This window comes from Podarcis raffonei, chromosome 16, assembly GCF_027172205.1.
Source record: "Podarcis raffonei isolate rPodRaf1 chromosome 16, rPodRaf1.pri, whole genome shotgun sequence".
In the NCBI taxonomy this organism is placed as follows: domain Eukaryota; kingdom Metazoa; phylum Chordata; class Lepidosauria; order Squamata; family Lacertidae; genus Podarcis; species Podarcis raffonei.
Genome location: NC_070617.1, coordinates 22509330 through 22533062, shown reverse-complemented (window position 1 = coordinate 22533062; position 23733 = coordinate 22509330). Strand labels below are relative to the sequence as shown.

The window sequence follows — 23733 nt, the reverse complement described above, 5'->3', positions numbered from 1 at the left end:
AAGGAGAGAGCCACTGCCAGTCAGCATAGACATTTCTGAGCTAGATGGACCAGTAGTCTAAATCAGGCATGTCCAACTCCCAAGAGACTGTGATCTACTCCCAGTATATAAAAAAATCTGGCAGTGAGCTATCCCGGGGTAGGCAACCTAAGGTCCGTGGGCCGGATGCGGCCCAATCGCCTTCTAAATCTGGCCCATGGACGGTCCGGGAATCAGTGTGTTTTTACATGAGTAGAATATGTCCTTTTTAGCGGGAGGCCCCATTAGCTAAAGTGGTACCTCAGGTTAAGAACAGTTTCAGGTTAAGAACGGACCTCCAGAACGAATTAAGTTCCTAACCAGAGGTACCACTGTACTTTATGATATGGCAGAATGAAAACACTTTTATCAAAAGAACAGAGTTACAGGGACAGGCCCAGATCCCAACTCTGCCAGGACTGTTCCAGAACCTAATAATATCACCTACAACATCAGGGGCTCCTTCGCCTGCTCATCTTTCAATGTGGTATATATGCTGTCATCTGACAGAAGCACCTTCTACATTAGAACAAATAGGCCAGACTCTTCTATGCAACAGAATAAATGGACCCAAATCTGATTTTAGAAATAGCCCAAAACCAGTGTGAGGACATTGAAACTTTCCAAGAACACTCTGTTACTGACCTTAAGGTGGGCCATCCTTGAACAAAATAAAAAAATAAAAAAATCTTCAGAGTAGTTTTTAAGATGCAACAAGACTCTTCATTGTTTTGACAAAAGAAATTCCTTCACATTATGTGCCTGTCAGAGCATATATAGGAATAGCTTTGCTGGAGGAGAACAAACTAGTTCAGCATCTTTTTCTCACAGTTACCAAATATGGGAGTGATCTGGGGTTGTGTCAACCCAACCCAGCCATATCTGACTAGGAATTGCCAAGAATTGGTTCAGGTTCTGGGCTTTGATTGAATATGGTACACGTCCCTTATACAGTGGACGCTCGGGTTGCGAACGTGATCTGTGCGGGATGCACATTCACAACCCACAGTGGCGCGTCTGCGCACGCGTGGGTTGCGATTTGGCGCTTCTGCGCATGTGCAACCTCCGAAACCCGGAAGTAACCCGTTCTGGTACTTCTGGGTTTCAGCAGCCCGTAATCCAAAAAAACGCAACCTGAAGCGTCTGTAACCCGAGGTATGACTGTACACACATACACACATTGAGATTTCCAAGCTGACTTTGCTGCAATCATTCCACTACAAACCATTGACAATTTAAACATTAAATTAAAGCCTTTTAACAGAGAGAGGGATCTTTTCTCTCTCTCTTTTTACAGTAGTGAGTTTTAATTTTTTAAAAAATTTATTCTTTTATATAATAATAGTAAAATAAATAATAATATACATTTAGAGAGGGGGAACTGAAGAACAAACAATAGTAAATCTCAGTGCAATTTGTTCAAAGAAAATAAATAGACTGTATTATACCTAAATTAATGTTATGGATTTATGTGAGATCTATAAATGTTTATGTGCCACACTGGAATCTCTGAATACCGGGTGCTGGGGTCAAATAGAAGAAATCAGTCATCATCGGGGTCCGCTTGTAAGCTTCCAGAGGCAGCTTGGTGGCTGTTGCTGGTAAATGAGTTTAGCCAAGGTGATGTAATGGTTAGAGCACGGGTAGCCAACCTGGTGCCCTCCAGATGTTGTTGGATTCCAGCTCCCATCAACCCCAGCCAGCATGGCCAATGGTCAGAAATGATGGGATTTGTTATGTACTGATGTTCTCACCCTGGGCCAGCAGGGGGATACTGCAGATAGTTTTCACTCAGGTCCACATATGCAAATAAGGGATTGAAAGTGACGTTCAGTGATTGGATAGTTACAGAAAGTGTTACTGTTGCGTTGTAGTGGAGCTCTATATAAGCAGGCTGGTTGAACCCTTCAGTTCAGTTCTGTTCTGGCCTGTGAATAAACAAGAGCTGTTTGAAGAATCGCTGTGTCGTCTGATATGTTCACCCACAACTTAACTGAGTGGGAAAATCTGGAGGACACCACAGTTCCTACCCCTCAGTTGAAGTGCTGGCCATGGACAGGGGGAACCCAGGTTCAAATCCCCACACAGCTGTGAACCTCACTGAGTGACCTAGGGCCAATCGCCTTCCCTCTCAGCTTCTAGGGATATAAAAATGAGTTTCTGCAACACACAATGAGGATTCATGAACATTTTACAGCATTAACTTAAGCGTTAGCTGCAGCTTTTGATGGGTGATTTTATTGTGCTGAACCTTTGAGAACCTTTGAGAATTTAATTTGGGTAGGGGAGAACTATGTGCTCTGTTGTGAACTCCTTGGAGAAAAGGAGGGCTCAAATCTCCACTTGGACTTTGGTTCAAAGTCACCCATGGAGCTTCAGTCAGTCTTTCAGCCTAACGTACCTCACAGGGTTGTTGTGAAGACACAATGGGGAAAAGGAAGAGGGGTGAACCATGCACACTACAGTGGTACCTCGGGTTACAGACACTTCGGGTTACAGACTCCGCTAACCCAGAAATAGTACCTCAGGTTAAGAATTTTGCTTCAGGATAAGAACAGAAATTGTGCGGCGGCAGCGGGAGGCCCCATTAGCTAAAGTGGTACCTCAGGTTAAGAACAGTTTCAGGTTAAGAACGGACCTCCGGAACGAATTAAGTACTTAACCCAAGGTACCATTGTACTTTAAAGTCCTTAAAGGTAAAGGTAAAGGGACTCCTGACCATTAGGTCCAGTCGTGGCCGACTCTGGGGTTGCGGTGCTCATCTCGCTTTATTGGCCAAGGGAGCCGGCATACAGCTTCCGGGTCATGTGACCAGCATGACTAAGCCGCTTCTGGCGAACCAGAGCAGCTCACGGAAACGCCGTTTACCTTCCCGCCGGAGCGGTACCTATTTATCTACTTGCACTTTGAGGTGCTTTTGAACTGCTAGGTTGGCAGGAGCAGGGACCGAGCAATGGGAGCTCACCCCGTCGCATGGATTCGAACCGCCAACCTTCTGATCGGCGAGTCCTAGGCTCTGTGGTTTAACCCACAGTGCCACCCGCATCCCTTAAAAGTCCTTGGAGGAATTCAATATCTATTTGAACTCCATTAAAGTCCTTGGAGGAGTTCAAATAGATATTGGTGTAAAAGTAAAAGAAAAGAAGCAATGGTCTTTGGCCTGAAGCAGCAAGAAGGCCTCTTCCCAAATCTGACGGGGCTGTTTAGGTACCTGGAATCCAGAGCATGGAAATTCCCCTGCATTTGACTACCTAAAAGAAAAAGGGGGAAAGGCCCAGTGTGGAAAGCAGTTGCATAAACAAATCTGTTTGTGCTTTGAAGGTTTAAGCAAGGTGCTCCATGAGCAGAGTGAGAGAGGGGCAAGGCGTCCTTCCCTGGCGTTTTATCTCTCTTGGGAATTCCAGAGAACACAGTGGCCTGGCTTTCCTCCTTCCCTCCCTCCTCCTTTGCCTGGCAACCCACATTCCAGCTCTCTAAGAGTTTAAATTCCTCCCCCACACTCTCTCTTTCTCGCCTCTCCAGACAAGTTTCTGGCAAGGGGGAAATCGGACTCCTCTTTTGACCACAGGTGCAGATAGATTTTGCATTCATTTCTCTCCACCTGGTTGAGTTCTCATTCTCTCCAGACTGGGAAATCGCAAACTCTTGAGACTTACTTTTGGGGTTCCTTTTCCTTCCTCCCCCCTTCCTCCGCTTTCAGATTAAGATGCTTACGGATAGGAAGCACGAGCTGGAGCGTCGGCTGAGTGCCATGATGGAAGAAAACAACCTTCTTCAGGGGACGGTGGAGGAGCTTCAAGATCGTGTGTTGATTTTGGAGCGGCAGAGTCACGAGAAGGACATGCAGGTATGGGGGAACAGAGGCTTGGGGAAAGGGGGAGACAGCTGAAAGGAAGGGACTGATTTAAAATATTATTATTTTGATTGAACGATGCTGCCAGATCACCAGTTTGGAAACAGGAAGGTAACATTGTGAGGCTTGAGCAACCTGCAACCTGGACTTTTACTAGTGTTGCAGGAATTTATGTATAGGTTGGGGGGGTGCCCCTCCAGCAGATATCATGCACATGCAGCCCACTACCACAATCAGCACAATCACTTTTGTGACTTTTGTGATTTGTCCCCACAAAACACTTCATCACAGTTTCTTCCTATCTATTCAAAGGGCCTTTGCTGCACGATACCAAATGTAACAATTCACTGATAAATGTCTCTATGTACTGGCTCACTGAGAAAACTTCAGAAATTCATATAGACATGTGAGCTCAGCTACTCAGCAGCCCCTCTGCCTGAGTGATAATCCCTGGCATCCTGATACCTGAGTGCCAGACAGGTAGCCGTTCCAGAAATAACAAACCCAGATGAAGACAAAAGGGTGTGATTAACTTGATTAATTTACAGGGAAATGTAAATATCTTTTTTGTTACATTTGATGGGTGTTTGGTGGAGGGCAAGGGGAACCATGGGGCAGGGTCCATGATGCTCAGATTACTGCCACCAGACCTCCCCTTTCATGATGTAACCGTGATGCATGAGTGATGTAGTTTGGGGTGGGTGTAACATGGGGATTAGCAACTAATAAAAGTTTGGGGGCTCTTTTGTTTGGGGCTTCCATCTTGTTCCACCTTGTGGCAGGTGGGAGTCCTGTCGCGACAGTCTTCAATAAAGACCAAGCCTACTGGCTGCTGTTTTGCTCTGGTATTCCTGGCTGGTGTCCTTGTTTTTTGTCCAAGGGAGCTCTCAGATTTTTCCATTAACATTAGAAACCAGTATGGCATCGGTGGGAGGAAAGGGAAACCCATGGCCCTCCACATGTCCCTGGACTACAACTCCCATCATTCTTGACCATTAACCACGTGGGTCAGAGTTAATGGGAGCTGGACTCTAATGAAATCTGGAGGGCTACAGATTCCCCTTCACTGCTGCATATTCTCGAAGACTGCTGCTGCAATCCTAGACCTGCTTCCCTGGTAGTGAGCCCCATTGAATTCAGTGGGACTTCCTGTTCAGAAAACATGCATTTTAGTTTATTATTATACTTCACAAAAACGTGTGAACAGTAAATATAACCTCTTAAGTGGTTTACAGAGAATATAAAATATGCATTAAAATTGTATGGAGTTATATTTATTATGGGTAGCATTGATTTGTTTATGTGCCCAATTTACCATATTTTTCGTCTATAAGATGCCCCCATGTATAAAACGCCTCTTATTTTGGGGGACTCAGATTTTAAAAAATGGGGGGAGATGTATCCGTGTATAAGGCACCCCCTAATTTTTAACATTATTTTTTAGGGGGGAAACCTAGTCTTATACATGGAAAAATACGGTATTTTCTGTCTCTTAGTGTTTAATTGACCCCACAAAGCAGCATGCAAAGCTTTCTATCCAACCTAAGTTGGACTCGCTGAAATTATGGATCCAAGACAGCCATGCCCATTATTTTTAATGAGTCTACTCTGAGTAAGGTTAACTGGATACAGCTTAAAACTTTGTAAAATACAATAATGATGATTAAACAAAAGGATATGATCATCTAGTTAAAACCACATTACGCCCCCTTAAACGTGAACAGTAGCTGTTAAAACATTAGCAGTGAATAAAAGCAACAGCAGTGATTAAAAAACAGACTGAAATAAAGGGTGTTTGAGCTGTTTTGGAGCTGTGCAATGTTTTTAAAAGAAATGTAGGATTGTGTTGTAAAAGTCTCATTTATGTTTTTTTAATTGTTTACCTAAAAACAAAAACAAAATGTTGTGAATACAGTGAACAGGTGTAAAGGCATGCTAATTTTAACTAATAAAATACTGACATCATACAGGCAATTAAAGCTGTGGGAATCCCTTCCCACAGAGGTGTGTCTGGCACATTCACAATGCAGTTTTCATGAAATGCACATGTATATTTTAAGACCCACCCTATTCTTCTGATTGTAAATTGTTTTAACTGGTTTTTATCTTGTATTTTATATTGATGAAGCCTGCTCTGTGACCTTATGGTGAAGGGTGGATGATGATGATGATGATGATGATGATATATAAATGAAGAATATATCTTTATAATTTCTTGTTCCAGTTGCATCAGAACCAGCTAGAACTTCAGGAGGTGAGACTGTCTTATCGGCAACTGCAGCTAAAGGTAGATGAACTCAGTGAGGAGAGAAGCCTCCAGAATTTCAACTCTACCAGCACGTCACTGCTGTCAGAGATTGAGCAGAGCATGGAGGCCGAGGAACTGGAGCAAGAGAGAGAACAGGTAGCATCAAAACTCTTGGCTCCAGAAGAATTGGGTGCAGCACAGGTGTGTTTAAATGTGTGTGGTAGAGCCATAGTGGACTTCCTTCCTAAAATCCTCCGTCCGCAAATGTTTGTGTTGCACACTCTCCGAATACTCTGGTGTTCCCTGAATGTTCCTGGTCTGCATTTGACATCCGGTCATCGCCTTGATTTCTCAGTATGTGCTCTTTTATGGTTGGCACACAATAATATTTAATACTAATAATTTATTTGCTGGTAGGAGGGGAAGGGTAATCAATTCCACAAGGACAAGCTATGTGTCAAAAGTCATGCCTAGCTTGGCCCCAAGTGTGCTTCTTTGTTCGAAATATATGGAAAAGTGCCACCCCAGGTCAAATGGAGACTGGTCCATTAGGGCAACAGGGGTACTGCCCCACCAGCCTCAGCTGGCCCCAATTGCTTGCCTCTCCCTTAGACTCAGTGTTGTCCTTCTAGAACTCAGCAGGGAGGAAGATGGGGGCAAGAGTAGGGTTCGTTGGTGCTGCCTGCCATTGGCTCTGGCGCCACCTACTGTTGGACTCCCTGCTTTCCACCCTATCAGTCCCAGTCAGCACTGGTCAGCACTCCCTAGAACAGTCCTTTCCGCGTTCTCATCACAGCTCAGACTTCAGCTCTGGGAGGCCTACTGCCAGGTCCGATACCTGTGCACTCACCTTCGAGGGAACGACAGTGCGGATTCTGCGGTGTCCACAGATTCATCCATGGACGAGTCATCGGAAACCTCCTCGGCCAAAGATGTGCCGGCTGGTAGCTTGCGGGCTGCCCTCAGCGAGCTGAAGAGGCTGATCCAAAGTGTTATAGATGGCACCGACTCCACGGTAAGGGGGAGAGATTTGAAGCTCACATTTGAAGCAAATGTACCTGTGGTGTTTGCCCTCCTAGGTGGGTCATAAGGAAAGTGTTAAATGAGGGTGAAGTGATTGGCCAGTGGGAACCCAAGGGGAGGAGTTAGAGTTGGAGTTGTTGGAAAGTCAGTTGAGAGTTGGGAGTTGGAGAAGGAAGAGGGAAGATAAGTCTGTGGGTTGGTCAAGTTGTGTTGTGAGAGAGTGAGAGGAACTGTTAGGTGGAGTCAGATAGATAGTTGGGATAATCAGTTTGAAGTTGTTAGGAAAGTATAGGACAGTAAAGAAACTAAGATTAAGAAACTGCCAAGAAAAATTAACTGAAACCATAAATTTGTTCATGCCTATAAGATAAACTTGATTATTTGTTAATGTTAACAACTGTCTGGACTCTGTGTGTACTTGAGAGAAACGGGTTGGTGGCAGCGGGGAAGCGATCATAGTGGTGGCACAAGGATCAATAGACCGTCAAACGTCTGGGGACCCTGTGTGATCGCCACAGTACCTAATTTGCACTTTCCAGAATGAAACACTGAACCCAAACACTGCCATCCTTTGCCATTTGCACTTCTCTAAATTTTGCAATGCTGCCAACTAATGGGATAAAAATGCACATACGAGGGTAAAGTGTGCATAAAAATTGCATACAGGTGCATTATATCGGAGAAAATTGCTTTGCAAAACTGTGTACGGTGGTACCTTGGTTCTCAAACGCTTTGGTACTCAAACAACTTGGAACCCAAACACTGCAAACCCAGAAATAAGTAAGTTTTCCGGTTTGCAAACTATTTTTGGAAGCTGAACGTGCTCCGGTTTGAGTGTCACGCTTCTGTTTTGAGTGTTACGCTAAGGTCTGTCTGTTTTTGGTTCTTTTTTTGCATTTATATATTTGCGGCTCTCTTTTTTTGTTTTTGTGACTATTCTGGAACCCAGTTCAGTTACTGATTGATTGATTGTGTGCCTGCAGTGCATTGTTTATCGCTTTCATTTTATGGATCAACGGTCTCATTAGATAGTCAACTTCATGTCAGATTGCTGTTTTAGGGGTTTTGCATTACTTTCTATGAAAAAGCACGCCTTGGTTTTAGAATGCTTTGGTTTTGGACTTCCGGAACGGATTCAGTTTGAGAACCAAGGGACCACTGTATATGGGAAGAAACTGGCACTAAAATGCTGATGAGTTTCGATGAGGACTTCTATTAGAAATTTGCAAACTGGTGTGGAAATGTGGAGAACCAGACTTAAGACTGGGAAAGGGTGAAACTGAGAAGAATTAACCTTCAGAGTCACCTGACTGAACTTTGTGTGGTCCCTCCTGGATCTCCCCTTTCTTCCAGCCTGCTTGCCAAACCTTTGTTGATTTCACTTTTCTTTCTTTGCTTCGTTGCGGTTGCCAGAGCTCACGGCGAAGCGATGATGATGCCTTAGAAGAACAGATCAAGCAGACGAGCGAAGATTCGAGAGCCTTGAGGGAGTTGATGGAAGGCGAAAGGGGGAAACTGAGGCAGAGCTTGGAAGAGCTGCAGCAGCTCCATAGCCAGGTCAGCATGCACCTCTGACTATCCGAAGGGCCATCTATCCCAGCAACCTCTTTTCACTCTGGCCAGTCATATGCCAATGAGAAACCGAAGCAAGACCTGACCACAGCAACTCTCCCCTCACCGGCACTTCCCAGCAATTCTTTTTTTTATTATATAAATTTTTATTAGTTTTTTTAAAATATCATTTTCAACAATAATTAAACATACTTTTATATCTTATACAATTTTTATTTACTTCCATCAATCACATCTGAAAATTTTCCAATCTATTCACTTAATTTACATTTCTTACATTTAAATCGCATAACTAATATCTCTGTTCTTTCTCCACTTTGCAATATTTCATATATTTCTCCTTACAAAACTTCTTGTAGTCCTACTAGTGTAATTTGTTGATTACAGTTGCTCTTCAAATAGTTTGTATATTTCTTCAAATCTTCTGTAAATCTCTGGTCCCTCAGGTTTCAAATCTTTCCTGTCATTTTATCCAATTCTGCGTAGTCCATTAATTTTTGTCTGCCATTCCTCTTTCGTTGGCGCTTCCCAGCAATTTAGTTGCATATTACCCTGACTCAACTCGCTCATTTGTTTTCTGTTGCTGGTTTGAGGTATCATGGAATTACATAGCTTGTTTACATCGTTTCAATCTTACTGTCCAGTTAAAGGGAGGAGAGGCTTATGGCTCTTTCAGTATTGCTGGACTACAACTCCCAAAATTCCTCCTGATGCCTTGGCCAAGAACATCTGAAGGCTCAGGGGTTGCCCACTCTTGGTTTAATTTTTTTGGGGGGATATCGTACACCAGTTTTGGTTCCTGAGAATGAGGAACAGGTTTTTCCTCTATATTTGGATGCAATTGGACAGCATTTTGAATGGTGGACTGAACCTTTCAAAAGCACAGTTGTTTTAACCTCTGATTTAAAAACTCCACTAATGTTTGTTTCTTTGAATTTCCAAGCAGAGCTGGGCACAAGTATATTAATAAAAAAAGAGTCGGCCTGGAAAGGCAGACTATAAAAACTGATAAGCATCAGGCCTCTGAGAGAGGGCCTGCCAATGAAAGCTTGCCCATTAGGGTGAATGGGGGTCTGTCCCACCAGGCTCAGTCTGCCCTCAGCCAGGCTCACCTGCCTATTTTCTCACCCGAGAGGAATCTAGTCCAACACTCTGCAGTGCAGGAATCACTACTGAAGAATCCCTGACAGATGGCCATCCAGCCTCTGTTTATAAACCTCCAAAGGAGGAGAGGGCACCACTTTCCAAGGGAGTCTGTTCCACTGTCAGACAGCTCTTACCATCAGAAAGTTCCTCCTGATGTTTAGTTGGAATCTCATTTCTTGTATTTTGAATCCATTGGTTCGAGTCTGAGCTTTTGCAGCAGCAGAAAGCAACCTTGCTCCATCTTCCATCCCCTTAGTCTCAGTGTTGCCCTTCTGGGGCACAGCAGGGAGGAAGATGGAGACAAAAGTAGATTTGGTTGACTCTTGTCTTTCATTGGCTCTGGCATCACCTACTGTTGGGCATCCTTCTGCCACACCAGTCCCAATGGGTGCCAGCTGCCCCTGGAGCCTGAGGAGGGAGGTCAGCAAGGAAATGCACTGGTATGTGTGCCCAGTCCTGAATCCTATACAGTGTTACCTCTGGTTACGTACTTAATTTGTTCAGGAGGTCCCTTCTTAACCTGAAACTGTTCTTAACCTGAAGCACCACTTTAGCTAATGGGGTCTCCCGCTGCTGCCGCGCCACCGCACGATTTCTGTTCTCATCCTGAAGCAAAGTTCTTAACCCCAGGTGCTATTTCTGGGTTAGCGGAGACTGTAACCTGAAGCATCTGTAACCTGAAGTGTATGTAACCCGAGGTACCACTGTAATCCGCTTCCCCATGTTCCTGTGAACTGATAATTCTCTATGTGTGGCAGGACTTTGTTGTTTTTGTTGAGTTATCTCTATATATTAAATGGGTTTAAAACCCACTCCCCTCTTCCTCTCCCCAGCTATACTTTTTCCTTCTGGATCCATTTATGTTGGTTTTTTTAATTGATTGATTGTAAATCCTTAAGGAACATGAACACTTGTGTATGCGCACAAACTTAATTCATTTTAAATTAAGCTGCTGTTATATTTGCTGAGCCTAACGGTAGGAGATAAGCCCTAAATAGATAGAGAAGACTAGCTGCAAAAAGTAAGCAAAGCTATGTGGTTCTCAAAACTCTGCAGCAGCCAATTTTCAATTTCTCTTGCCACTGAGGGGTGGTGCTGAGGACATGATTTTTATAGTGTTTCAGCTAGCTGTGGTAACCACAAATTCTGTATTAGTGACTTTGAAATGTTCAAAAATCCTGATATGGTTCCTTTCACTGATGGGAATTACTTAAAACAGCCTCACTCTAACCTGGTGCCTTTCAGATTGTTAGCCAGCACCGATGAGAGGACCATCTGGTTTAAAAACATGAGGTTTGAAAACCAACATGATGGCTTTTTCAAGTTTTTCTCTGCTGTAGGTTCTTTTTAGGAATTTAAGGTTTTAATATTTATTCCTACAGCCATGTAGTCTGGCTTACATAAAACCTCCAGAATGCAGTGTCTCAAGATTGCAACCATTTTTGTTCTTGTCTCCCCTCTCCCCCCTCAAAATACCCCATTTATAACTGTAGTTGTGATATGACAAGCACAGCTCCTTATCCACGATCGTTTCCTTGCGGCACCTCCAGAGCGGTCACTCCAGTCCCTTATTCTTGCCATTCAATGAGTGGCAATCAAAGGTTAATTTTCCTTCTGTTTCTTATCAGGTGACGCTACTGAGCGTAGAGATGACTTCCCTGAAAGAGGAACGGGACAGACTCCGGGGATCAGTAGATGATAAGGATATGAGCGAACAACTCTTGAAAGCTATCAGGGATCGGGATGAAGCAATCGCCAAGTAAGCTGAATTATTTTTTAAAGACGTGTGGGGTTGTGACCCCCAGGGAGAGGGGCAGCTGCGTCATGATGGCTTTCTGTGTGACAAGAAGCTCAGTAAAAAGTCAGCCGGGGTGGAGAACCAGTGGCACTTCAAACGTCATTGGACTCCAACTCCCATCATCCCCAGCCAGCATGGTCAACAGTCGGGGTGATTGGAATTGTACCTCGGAATCCTGGAGGGCCACAGGCTCCCCAGGTGTGATGCAAAAACACCACTGTTCTTTTCTACAAAGGGAAAGGGACCCCTGACCATTAGGTCCAGTCGTGGCCGACTCTGGGGTTGCGGCGCTCATCTCGCTTTATTGGCCGAGGGAACCGGCATACAGCTTCCGGGTCATGTGGCCAGCATGACTAAGCCGCTTCTGGCAAACCAGAGCAGTGCACGGAAACGCCGTTTACCTTCCCGCCGGAGCGGTACCTATTTATCTACTTGCACTTTGACATGCTTTCGAACTGCTAGGTTGACAGGAGCAGGGACCGAGCAACAGGAGCTCACCCCATCACAGGAATTCGAACCACCGACCTTCTGATCGGCAAGTCCTAGGCTCTGTGGTTTAACCCACAGCACCACCCGCATCCCTGTTCTTTTCTATATAGAACCATTAATTTGCAATCCTGCAGAGCTGGGGAACGTAGCAAGTAGCCAGAAACAGTGTACATCAAGCAGATGCAAAGCCTCCGTCATGCATGTGAATGTGTATTGTTTTGAATCCATGGAGAAAGGCAAAATCAAAACCCCCAAATGCACCAAAATTAATCTGCTGCTTAGTTTGATTATGTCAGCCTTCCCTAGCTAGGTGCCCTCTAGATGTTTTTGGCTGCAGCTTCCATAAACCCCAACCAGCACAGCCAATGGTCAGGGAGCTGGAGTCACAGCAAACTGACTTATGTTTACACCTTATGCCATTGGTCCATCTAACTCAGTGTTGTCCACGCTGGTTGGCAGCAGCTATTTAGAGTTTCAAATGCGGGACATTCCCAGCTCTACCTGGAGATGCCAGGAATCGAAACAAGAGACTTTCTACATACAGAGCAGATGTTCTACCACTGAGCCACCACCCTTCCCATTTACAGAATATTACAGCTTATCTGAGTCTCAAACCCTTGGTTAGTTAGGGACTTCCTTTGCATGCACAGACAGGCTCTGGCAGATTGAGCGGACGATACCAATAGTTTGTCCAACGATCAAGAAGATGGTTTCTGCACAGGCCGTAGAGTAGATGAGAGGCAGATGGGGCTCAACAACCTGGGAAGGTAGCCCATCTAGGAGAAGGAATACTCTAATCCTAATCCTCTGCTGCCTTATGGGAGAGAAAAAATCTAGAGTGGAGTCCCTGAGACAGTTGGGTGGTGCCTTGTATACTGAGAGAGGGCTCTTATCGTCTGTACAGTGGTACCTCGGGTTATAGACGCTTCAGGTTACAGACTCCGCTAACTCAGAAATAGTACCTCGGGTTAAGAACTTTGCTTTAGGTGGCAGCAGTGGGAGGCCCCAAGTGGTGCTTCAGGTTAAGAACAATTTCAGATTAAGAACGGATCTCCAGAATGAATTAAGTTCTTAACCCGAGGTACCACTGTACAGCCCAGGACCTCCATACACACTGCCCAGGTTTTGCACCCCAGGGAAGTCATGTTTGGCTTGACTTCACCCCGGAGGCACACTCCATTGTCTGAGACAGATGGATGCCAGCAACAACAGCTTATCAATAGCCTTTTTGCCAGGTCTTCAGCCATTTTGCCTCTGGACCACCCACACTGATGTATAGCTGTCCTTACAGAGCACTGTTAGGAATGCCAAAGCGATACTGTTAAATCTGTCTTTTTAAAATTATTGATCCATTATCCTAATTGCCACTCAGTGGTGATTTAGCCTCCTTGCCAGTTACGAACATAGGAAGCTGCCTTATTCTGAGTCAGATCATGGGTCCACCTAGCTTAGTTTTGTTTATACCAACTGGCAGTGGTCCTCCAGGATTTCGGAGCTGTCTCTCCCCTGTCCCTACCTGGAGAGGGTATGAATTGTGGTCCTCCCCTAGGACTTGCCGATCAGAAGGTCGGCGGTTCGAATTCCCACGACGGGGTGAGCTCCCGTTGTTCAGTCCCAGCTCCTGCCCACCTAGCAGTTTGAAAGCACGTCAAAGTGCAAGTAGATAAATAGGTACTGCTCTGGCGGGAAGGTAAACGGCGTTTCCGTGCGCTGCTCTGGTTCGGCAGAAGTGGCTTAGTCATGCTGGCCACATGACCCAGAAGCTGTACGCCGGCTCCCTCGGCCAATAAAGTGAGATGAGCGCCACAACCCCAGAGTCGGTCACGACTGGACCTAATGGTCAGGGGTCCCTTTACCTTTTTAGTGGTCCTCCAGGATTTCATAGGTGTCTCTCTCCTGTCCCTATCTGGAGAGGGTATGACTTGAACCTGGGACTTTCTGTATGCAAAGCAGATGCTCTCTCATGGAGCTATGGTCCTTTCCCCAATGTAAATTATTTATTATATATTTATATTTCCCCAAATATAAATCATTTCTTATATTTGCCGTACACAGGGACACAACCAGATTTGTATTGGGGGAAGCTATGCAATGGTTCAGTCTCCTTATTTTCAAGGACTCTGTCACCATCATCACTCAAGGGGACCTTTTCAGCACGTAGAACAGGAAGCATACAGATCTCTGTTTAAAGAGCCATTGTAGCGCTGCCACCTGTTGGCTAAGGGAAGGAACTGCCAACTGCTGAGTTTTGGATGCAAAAGGCAGCTTTTGATATTTTAGTATGTGTGTGGGTTACTGGCTCTCCTGTATCCATGGAAACCAGCTGCCGTTCTGGGGCTGTACGAGTCCCAGTGTTTTTAATATTCATTCAGCAGTAAGGGGATTTTGCAATGCAGGACTTACTTGTTCTGGTCATCTATCTTGGAAGCCGCAGGTGTATTATGCTGAAACGTGACCCGTGATACATCTTAAAATACAGATATATTAATTTAAACAAGCCTATCCCTCTTTCCAGGCTCTGGGATGGTTCAAGTCAGCAGATAGGTTTAGCTTTGATTCCAGTGCTGTTCCACATAGGGGAAGATCTGTAACTCAGTGATAGAGCACTGAGTTACCTCAAATCCTGCTGCACTCAAATCCTGCTTGCAGACTTTCTGTATGCATCTGTTTGGCCACTATGTGAACAGGATGCTGGACTAGGTGGGCCACTGGCCTGGTCCGGCAGAGTTCTCCTTTTATGAAGCAGAAGCTGTGTGGCCACCTATCAGAAATGCTATAGCAGTGGAATTCCTGCATTGACTGGGGGGTTGGGCTTGATTACCTTTGAGGACCTCTTACATCTCTATGATTCTGTGAAATGCCATGTACAGTGGTACCTCGGGTTACAGACGCTTCAGGTTACAGACTCCGCTAACCCAGAAATAATACCTTGGGTTAAGAACTTTGCTTCAGGATGAGAACAGAAATCATGCGGCGGCAGGAGGCCCCATTAGCTAAAGTGGTACCTCAGGTTAAGAACAGTTTCAGGTTAAGAACGGACCTCCAGAACGAATTAAGTTCTTAACCCGAGGTACCACTGTACGCAAGTTCACCCTCTTGTATTTCATACAATCCAGTACAGTGGTACTTTGGGTTACAAACACCACTGTTTCAGGTTAAGCCGAGGGAGCTGGCGTACAGCTTCCGGGTCATGTGGCCAGCATGACTAAGCCGCTTCTGGTGAACCAGAGCAGCGCATGGAAATGCCGTTTACCTTCCCGCCGGAGTGGTACCTATTTATCTACTTGCACTTTGACGTGCTTTCGAACTGCTAGGTTGGCCGTTTACCTTCCCGCCGCAGTGGTACCTATTTATCTACTTGCACTTTGACGTGCTTTCAAACTGCTAGGTTGGCAGGAGCAGGGACCGAGCAACGGGAGCTCACCTCGTCGTGGGGATTCGAACCGCCGACCTTCTGATCGACAAGCCCTGGGCTCTGTGGTTTAACCCACAGCGCCACCTGCGTCCCACAACCAGAGGTACCACTGTATAGTGATCACCTCCCCTGACTCCCTGGGCCACTTTTGTTAGCGCAGTCCTTATAAAGGCCCCCAGCCTTCCTTCCCCCTCTCAGTCCTTCCGCTGTTCTGCTTCTACGATGTTTTCAGCCAGATCAGTGGGTGGGTGGGAGAGGTCTTTCCAGGCAGCCTCATCCCCAATTTGTAGAGGACCATCTGGGTGCTTCCAGATTACCTGTTTGTTGAGCACTCATCCTGATTGGTTTGCAAGAAGATTTGACTGCAGTGGCATTCATTCTGATTTGTTTGGTGGAGTTGGCTGATGTTATGTCAAAGCAAGCATTAAACCACATTTTCTAGGGCATTTCTTTGTCGCTTTCCTTATCACAAAAAGTCGGATCCTTTTGGGGAAGAGGGTTTGTTGCTCAAGACCTCCCAGCAACAGGAATTGTGTGGCTTGAATTGGCTGGTGAATTGGCTGTGTTTGGATACCACTCAAAAGTAGGGACAGCCTGGAAGCACCCTCGGTGTAACAGGGTATGCCATCTTTGTGAAAGACAGGAAGCAGTGGCACAGCCAACAGGAGGCAGCAGAGGGGAGCATGATGTGCTAAAAGGGAGAAATGCGCCAGGTTTGTCTGTACAGTGGTACCTCGGGTTAAGTACTTACCGTATTTTTCGCTCTATAAGACACACCAGACCACAAGACACACCTAGTTCTTGAAGGAGGAAAACAAGAAAAAAAATATTCTGAATCTCAGAAGCCAGAACAGCAAGAGGGATCGCTGCACAGTGAAAGCAGCAATCCCTCTTGCTGTTCTGGCTTCTGGGATAGCTGCGCAGCCTGCATTCACTCCATAAGATGCACACACATTTCCCCTTACTTTTTAGGAGGGAAAAAGTGAGTCTTAATAGAGCAAAAAATACGGTAATTTGTTCTGGAGGTCCGTTCTTAACCTGAAACTGTTCTTAACCTGAAGCACCACTTTAGCTAATGGGGCCTTCCACTGCCGCTGCACGATTTCTGTTCTCATCCTGAAGCAAAGTTCTTAACCCGAGGTACTATTTCTGGGTTAGCGGAGTCTGTAACCTGAAGCGTATGTAACCCGAGGTACCATTGTACTATTGCAAGGGAGCATGGGACACATGCCCATTTGGGGCTGAGCCTTATAAGCTTGCTATCTACCATGTCAACTAAGTGTCAAGATGGCAGATTTTTGGGGGGAGGGGGGGTCTATGCAGCAGTATCAGCAGCTCAGCCCACCCAACCTAAGACGAGCCTGCTGAATCAGGCCAGTATCTCATCCAGCATTCTGTTCTCACACTGGTGAACCAGACATCTACAGTAAGCCCAAAATCAGGACCTGATGGGAACCAAAACTCTGCCCACTTACCGTATTTTCTTGCTCTATAAGACTCACTTTTTCCCTCCTAAAAAGTAAGGGGAAATGTGTGTGCGTCTTATGGAGCAAATGCAGGCTGCGCAGATATCCCAGAAGCCAGAACAGCAAGAGGGATTGCTGCTTTCACTGCGCAGCGATCCCTCTTGCTGTTCTGGCTTCTGAGATTCAGAACAGTTTTTTTCTTGTTTTCCTCCTCCAAAAACTAGGTGTGTCTTATGGTCTGGTGCGTCTTATAGAGCGAAAAATACAGGTATGTTTCTCAGCAGCTGGTATTCCAGGGCATACTGACACCCGACAGTGAAGTATAAACATAGCCATCGTGCTAGCCTTTAGTAGCCTTCTCCTCTATGAATTCGTCTAATCTTCTTTTCAATCCACCCAAGTTGGTGGCCCTCGCTGCCTCTTGCGGGAGCTAAATCTATAGTCGGAATGATTCGTTGTGTGAAAATCTCCTTCCTTTTGCTTGTCCCGAATCCTCTGAGGTGCCGCTTTGTTGAATGTCCTGAAGTTTTAGTGTTATGAGGGAGAAAGAAAAGCATTTTTCTGTCCATTTTCTCCACCCTTTAAACCTCTGACACTGGACAGGATATGGGTCCATAATATTTAAATCCACTCTAAAATAGTCATCTTTCTACAAGAATGAAATAGCTGGGGAAGAGGGAGGTTTGCCTTAATTCAGGGTTTCCCAAACTTGGGTCTCCAGCTGTTTTTGGAGTACAATTCCCATCACTCCTGACCGCTGGTCCTGCTAGCTAGGGATGATGGGAGTTGTAGTCACTTAATGTGGAGTTTTACATTGTGCCATTAGAATCTGTATTTAAATGTTTTGTGATTGGAATGTTCATGTAGGGGAAGCCAGATGTTGCCCTTCATATTTTATATCTATCTATCTATCATCTATCTATCTATCTATCTATCTATCTATCTATCTATCTATCTATCTATCTGTCTATCTATCCGTCTATCTATCTGTCTGTCTATCTGTCTGTCTATCTATCTATCTATCTATCTATCTATCTATCTGTCTGTCTCTCACTGCCAACTTTGGCTTCTAAGCAGTTTACGTGTATAAAAATTGATTACATAAGTGTGACTATATAAACCTCCCTAATTAAAGTACATGATAAAACAACCCATTAAAACATGCCGTAATTAAGTAAAAAAGTAAATTTTCTTACTTTTATGTCTTGATGTTTTCTTTTTTTTTTGTATTTAACTCTTCTATACTTACCATCGTTGTACATTTGTATTTTAAACCAATAAAGGTTTACCATGAAGAAAAATAAATAAATAAATAAATAAAAATAAAACATGCTGTAATTAAAATAGGAAGAGATCAAGGGAAAATAATAGTCACATCTTCAAAAGCTGGCAGAATGCCAGTTGGACTCCCAGCTTCCACCAGACCCAGCCAGCATGACCAATGGTTAGGGGTGATGGGAGTTGGCATGAAATGGCATCCGGAGGGCACCATATTGCCTTCCTCTATGTTCACGCATTAATCCTCTTGAATTGCCGCGTTGCTTGGGCTGTTTCTAAATCCCAAAAGCAAGCAATGGCAGAGGGTCTCCCGAGAAATGAATTGGACCGTCTTCTGCTTTTGCTTTTCAGGAAGAACGCTGTCGAAATGGAGCTAGCCAAGTGCAAGATGGACATGATGTCACTGAATAGTCAGCTCTTGGATGCTATTCAGCAGAAGCTTAACCTTTCGCAGCAGCTGGAGGCGTGGCAGGTAAGAGGGAAAGGGGAGCGTGGAGTAGCAGCACAGAGCCCTCCTCCCCAGCCCTATTCTCTTAAGTCAGAAATGCTTTGCGGATTCCACCAGAAGTCCCTTTTTTGTGCGTTCATCCTGATTCACTTGCCTAAACCTTGCACAGCGGTGACATACATGCATGTGTTATTGAACTAGGCCTGATTTTCCTACTTCCCTGTGATCGACAGAAACCTCCCCCTGGTTGACCTTTTCCCACCCCAGTTCTCAACTTCTCCGTCTTCTCCTCTCTCTCTTCTCTCCTATGCTTCCAGTTTGCTTCCTCAGGCCTTTTTACAATATGGCTCCTTTGGTTTCTGATCTAGTGTGGCCTTTCTCAGTTCCCGTAACAACAGCTTTAGTCGTACACCCCTCCTGCCTTTAAGGTGAGCGCCCACCCACCTCTCTCCTTAACCACCTCATCCTGTTTCATCTCATCCCAGTTCAGTCTCACTGCATCCTCTGGGGGGAAAGAATGCGAGCATCTCATACGCACCCACAGAATCAACTCTGTGGGCACGTCGCTCTTCTCATCTTCCATGAGCATGTCACAGTTTCTCTCTCTCTTCTCAAAAGTACCTTTCTGAATTTGCTTGCCTGTCTTGTGGACTAGTGACTCTCTCTTTTTTAAACACATGCTTTCCTTTCCAGAGCATGGACTTGTAGTAACATTGAAATATACTCGGAGTCGTGTGTGGATTTCATGCTCTTCATTCAGCTCATAGTAGCGAGGAATGAAAGTTCCCCCAGAATGTCTGCTTTATATACATTATTTACACAATGGGTCGCACGTGACTGGCTAATTCCTGGATTCTCCTGTAGGCCAATCAGGTTGCGGATTCACTTCCACCTGGAGCTGGATTGGGTGGCTCCTGCAGACCAATCATACTGCTGCATTGTTCTAGAACCAATCAGACTGCTGCATTCTGGATCCTATTGTTCTAGGACCAATCAGCCTGCTGCATTTGGATCCTATTCAACTCAGTACATAACAAACATCTTGCATTATTATTATTCTTCCAGCAATTAGAATGCAGAAGCATAGATACTTTCAAAGGTGGAGGTGTAGCATAGCCATCATGGCTAGTAGCCATTGATAGCCTTATCTAGTATTATTTTTCTAGAAAAAGAGAACTCACCATGAGTGTCTCCCTTGTTCTCTTAGAATGGCAATGGGGCCCACCTGAGAAGTGCCAGAACTGAGCCCTGGCCTTATTCTCCTCTGCGAGGTTATCTCGCAGAGAACAACAGCTACCAGACTTTTAGAAGACATCTGAAGGCAGCCCTGTTTAGGGAAGCTTTTAATGTTTGATGTATCACAGTATTTTAATATTCTGTTGGAAGCCGCCCAGAGTGGCTGGGGAAGCCCAGCCAGATGGGCGGGGTATAAATAATTATTATTATTATTATTATTATTATTATTATTATTATTATTATTATTATTAATTATCTGATCCTCTTTTAAAGCCATCCAAGCTGGTGGTCTCAAAAACATCTGGAGGGCCACGGTTGAGGAAGCCTGCCCTATATCCTAGAGAGCTGCTGCCAGTCAGTGTTGATAACATTGAGCTTCATGGACCAATGATGACTTTTCCTCTAAAGACCAAAGACCACCAGTGTGGTGTAGTGGTTAAGAGTGGTGGACTCGTAATCTGGTGAACCGGGTTCGCTTCCCCACTCCTCCACATGCAGCTGCTGGGTGACGTTGGGCTAGTCACACTTCTCTGAAGTCTCTCAGCCTCACTCACCTCACAGAGTGTTTGTTGTGGGGGAGGAAGGGAAAGGAGAATGTGAGCCGCTTTGAGACTTCTTCGGGTAGTGATAAAGCGGGATATCAAATCCAAACTCTTCTTCTTCTGAGTGGTGTATATGGTTCTTCCATTTAACATCTTCTCACAACAACCCTGTGAGGTAGGTTAGGCTGAGGGACTGTGATCAGTGGTGGAGGAAGAGGAGTGCGGGGGGAGCACACCACCCCCGGCAGCGCGATCCTGGTAGGGTGCCATCGTGGCTGCCCCCCCGCCTGCGCTGGGTGCCCTGCCGCCACAGGCACGTGCCATGCCCCCAGGCAGCATGCCACGCCCCCGGGACGCCTGTCACGCCCCTGTGGGAGGCGTGTCACGCCCCCGGGATGCGTGCCACCCCTGCCGCCACCTGCTCTCTGCGCCCCCCACCCCTGGTGCCAGACCATGAAGCTCTGCCACTGACTGTGATTGGCCTGAGGTCAGCCAGTGAGCTTTGTGGCGGAGCAGGCATTTGAACCCTGGTCTCCCTGGATGTGGGTGGCGCTGTGGGTTAAACCACAGAGCCTAGGACTTGGCAGAAGGTTGGCGGTTCGAATCCCCACGAGGGGTGAGCTCCCGTTGCTCGGTCCCTGCTCCTGCCAACCTAGCAGTTTGAAAGCATGTCAAAGTGCAAGTAGATAAATAGGTACCGCTCCAGCGGGAAGGTAAACGGCGTTTCCGTGCACTGCTCTGGTTCGCCAGAAGGGGCTTAGTCATGCTGGCCACATGACCCGGAAGCTGTACGCCGGCTCCCTCGGCCAATAAAGCGAGATGAGCGCTGCAACCCCAGAGTCAGCCACGACTGGACCTAACGGTCAGGGGTCCCTTTACCTTTACCTCCCTGGTCCCAGTTTAACACCCTAACCACCACACCGCCACTGGTGCTGTGGAGCATTTTGCTCAGCTGGCGGAGAGATGCATGTTGTTTTGTTTTGGCCCCATGTGCCCCTCTCCCCAGCAAGATGACTCATAATCACAAGCTGAAAACATTGTATAATAAGAACGTGGAATGGAGAACTTCAAACCGCTCCCTGTCTTCCTGTTTAGATCAGCCCTTTATTCACAGCCATGACGACGGGGATCTTTACTTTCAGTGTAAAGGCCAAAGCAAACAGGTCAAGCATCTGCTTTGCATGCAAAAGCTCCCAGGTTTCAGTCCCCAGCATCTCCAGGTAAGGCTGGGATAGACTTCTGCCAGAATCCCTGGAGAGTTGCTGCCCATTGCTGCTTATATGAGCACTGGCCCATAGCTCAGTGGGAGAGCAGGTAGGGATGGAAAAAGCCCACCTCTCTGAAACCCTGGAAAGATACAGCGGACAGTACTGGGCCAGATGGACCAGTGATCCGACTTGGTGTCAGGGGTCCCGTCTGAGCCGAAATGGGAACATGCTGTGCTGCAGCCTTACTTAGCTGGGTTGTTTGGTGGTGGTTACAAAATGGAGGCGATGGCGGGTTCCAGCGTGACCTTGTGCGCTCTGCAAGATCTCACCGGAAGCCAGCACTGCTTCTTGGCCAGCGGAGGTGGCAGAGCATACATGGGGGGTCTGCTTCTTTGGTTTCTGCTGCCTGAGGCAGCTGCTGTGCTTGGTATAGCTCTATCCCTGTGCACCCCTTCCTACAAGCAGCTCCTCCAGTCTCTTCCATTTGAATTTCCCATCTCCTCTTTCTCTCCCCAGCTTGTCGTGCCTTCTCCAGCCCTCACTTCTGACTTGATTGCTCAATAGAAGTTAGAACAGCCAGGCCTCTGCTCCCGTGACCAAAGCAACTTGCTTTAAAGGAGGGATGGGGAATCTGTGACCCTCCAGAGCAGGGGGTCAGCAAACTTTTTCAGAAGGGGGCCAGTCCACTGTCCCTCAGACCTTGTGGGGCGCCAGACTATATTTTGGAGAGGAAAAAATGAACAAATTCCTATGCCCCACAAATAACCCAGAGATGCATTTTAAATAGAGTGGTACCTCGCTTCAGGTTACATATGCTTCAGGTAACAGACTCCGCTAACCCAAAAATAGTGCTTCAGGTTAAGAACTTTGCTTCAGGATGAGAACAGAAATCGTGCTCTGGTGGCGTGGTGGCAGCAGGAGGCCCCATTAGCTAAAGTGGTGCTTCAGGTTAAGAACAGTTTCAGGTTAAGTACGGACCTCTGGAACGAATTAAGAACTTAACCCGAGGTACCACTGTAAAAGGACACCTACTCATGTAAAAACATGCTGATTCCAGGCCCGTCCACAGGCCGGATTTAGAAGGTGATTGGGCCGGATCCAGCCCCCGGGCTGTAGTTTGCCTATCCATGCTCCAGAGAAATACCTTTCAAGTGACCCAGAAAAAAGGGGCATCTCGTTTTCTCTTGCGAGATCTTGGTGGCCATTTTGGGTGCTGTGATCTTGTATGCTCTCGTGCTACGCTCTTGCCTCAAAAAAGCACTTTTTTGGAGCGCGAGTGAGGTGCAGGTCACATGACTCCCCTGGGAGTGCATCCCGGAAGATGCATGTCTTGGTTTTGCATCAGAAAAAGTTGGAAGGAATGCAGAGGTTGTTGGACTCCCAACTACCATCATCACCAGCCAGCATCAGGGATGATAGGAGTTGTAGTCCCACAACCTTGGGAGGTCCACAGGTTCCACATCCCTGCTGTTGAAGCCTGAAGTATCTTTTGTGTGTGTTCTTTTTTAAAAAATAAATCACTTCCATTATTCTTTGGGGGGCAGGGGTATTCTAGAAATGAACCCTTCCTTGGCATGCTGTTTGAAATTGCTAGGCCAAAGGGGATTTGCATATACAGTGGTACCTCTGGATGCGAACGGGATCCGTTCCTGAGCCCCATTCGCATCCTGAAGCGATCGCAACCCGCATCTGTACACGCAGCGGTCACAATTCACCACTTCCACGCATGTGTATGACGTCATTTTGAGCGTCTGTGCATGCGCGAGTGGCAAAACCCGGAAGTAACGTGTTCCGTTACTTCCGGGTCACCGCAGAGCGCAACCCGAAAACGCTCAACCCAAAGCTACTTCAACCTGAGGTATGACTGTAGATCAGGGGTTGGCAACCTAAGGCCCATGGGCCACAGGTGGCCCATGGGGGTCGTTTAACCGGCCCATGAGCCACCCCCAGACTGAGCCGCCTGCTTAGTGAGTCCCTGCACTCTGCGCTAAAC

At 46.2% G+C, this 23733-nt stretch overlaps 1 protein-coding gene across 5 annotated transcripts in view; it reads left to right on the top strand.

The window, feature by feature from the left end:
• Positions 1 to 23733, top strand: part of BICDL1 (BICD family like cargo adaptor 1) — a 61530-nt gene that overhangs the window by 31242 nt on the left and 6555 nt on the right. For 2 of the 5 annotated variants that reach the window (XM_053369689.1, XM_053369690.1), the window contains 6 exons: positions 3719 to 3865; positions 6096 to 6320; positions 6916 to 7134; positions 8556 to 8699; positions 11489 to 11619; positions 18658 to 18778. In XM_053369689.1, the coding sequence (XP_053225664.1) occupies positions 3719 to 3865; positions 6096 to 6320; positions 6916 to 7134; positions 8556 to 8699; positions 11489 to 11619; positions 18658 to 18778 (987 nt within the window). Of the gene's footprint in view, positions 1 to 3718; positions 3866 to 6095; positions 6321 to 6915; positions 7135 to 8555; positions 8700 to 11488; positions 11620 to 18657; positions 18779 to 19071; positions 19183 to 23733 lie in introns of all 5 variants that reach the window. The other 3 variants (XM_053369692.1, XM_053369691.1, XR_008328080.1) reach the window with 2 other exon arrangements.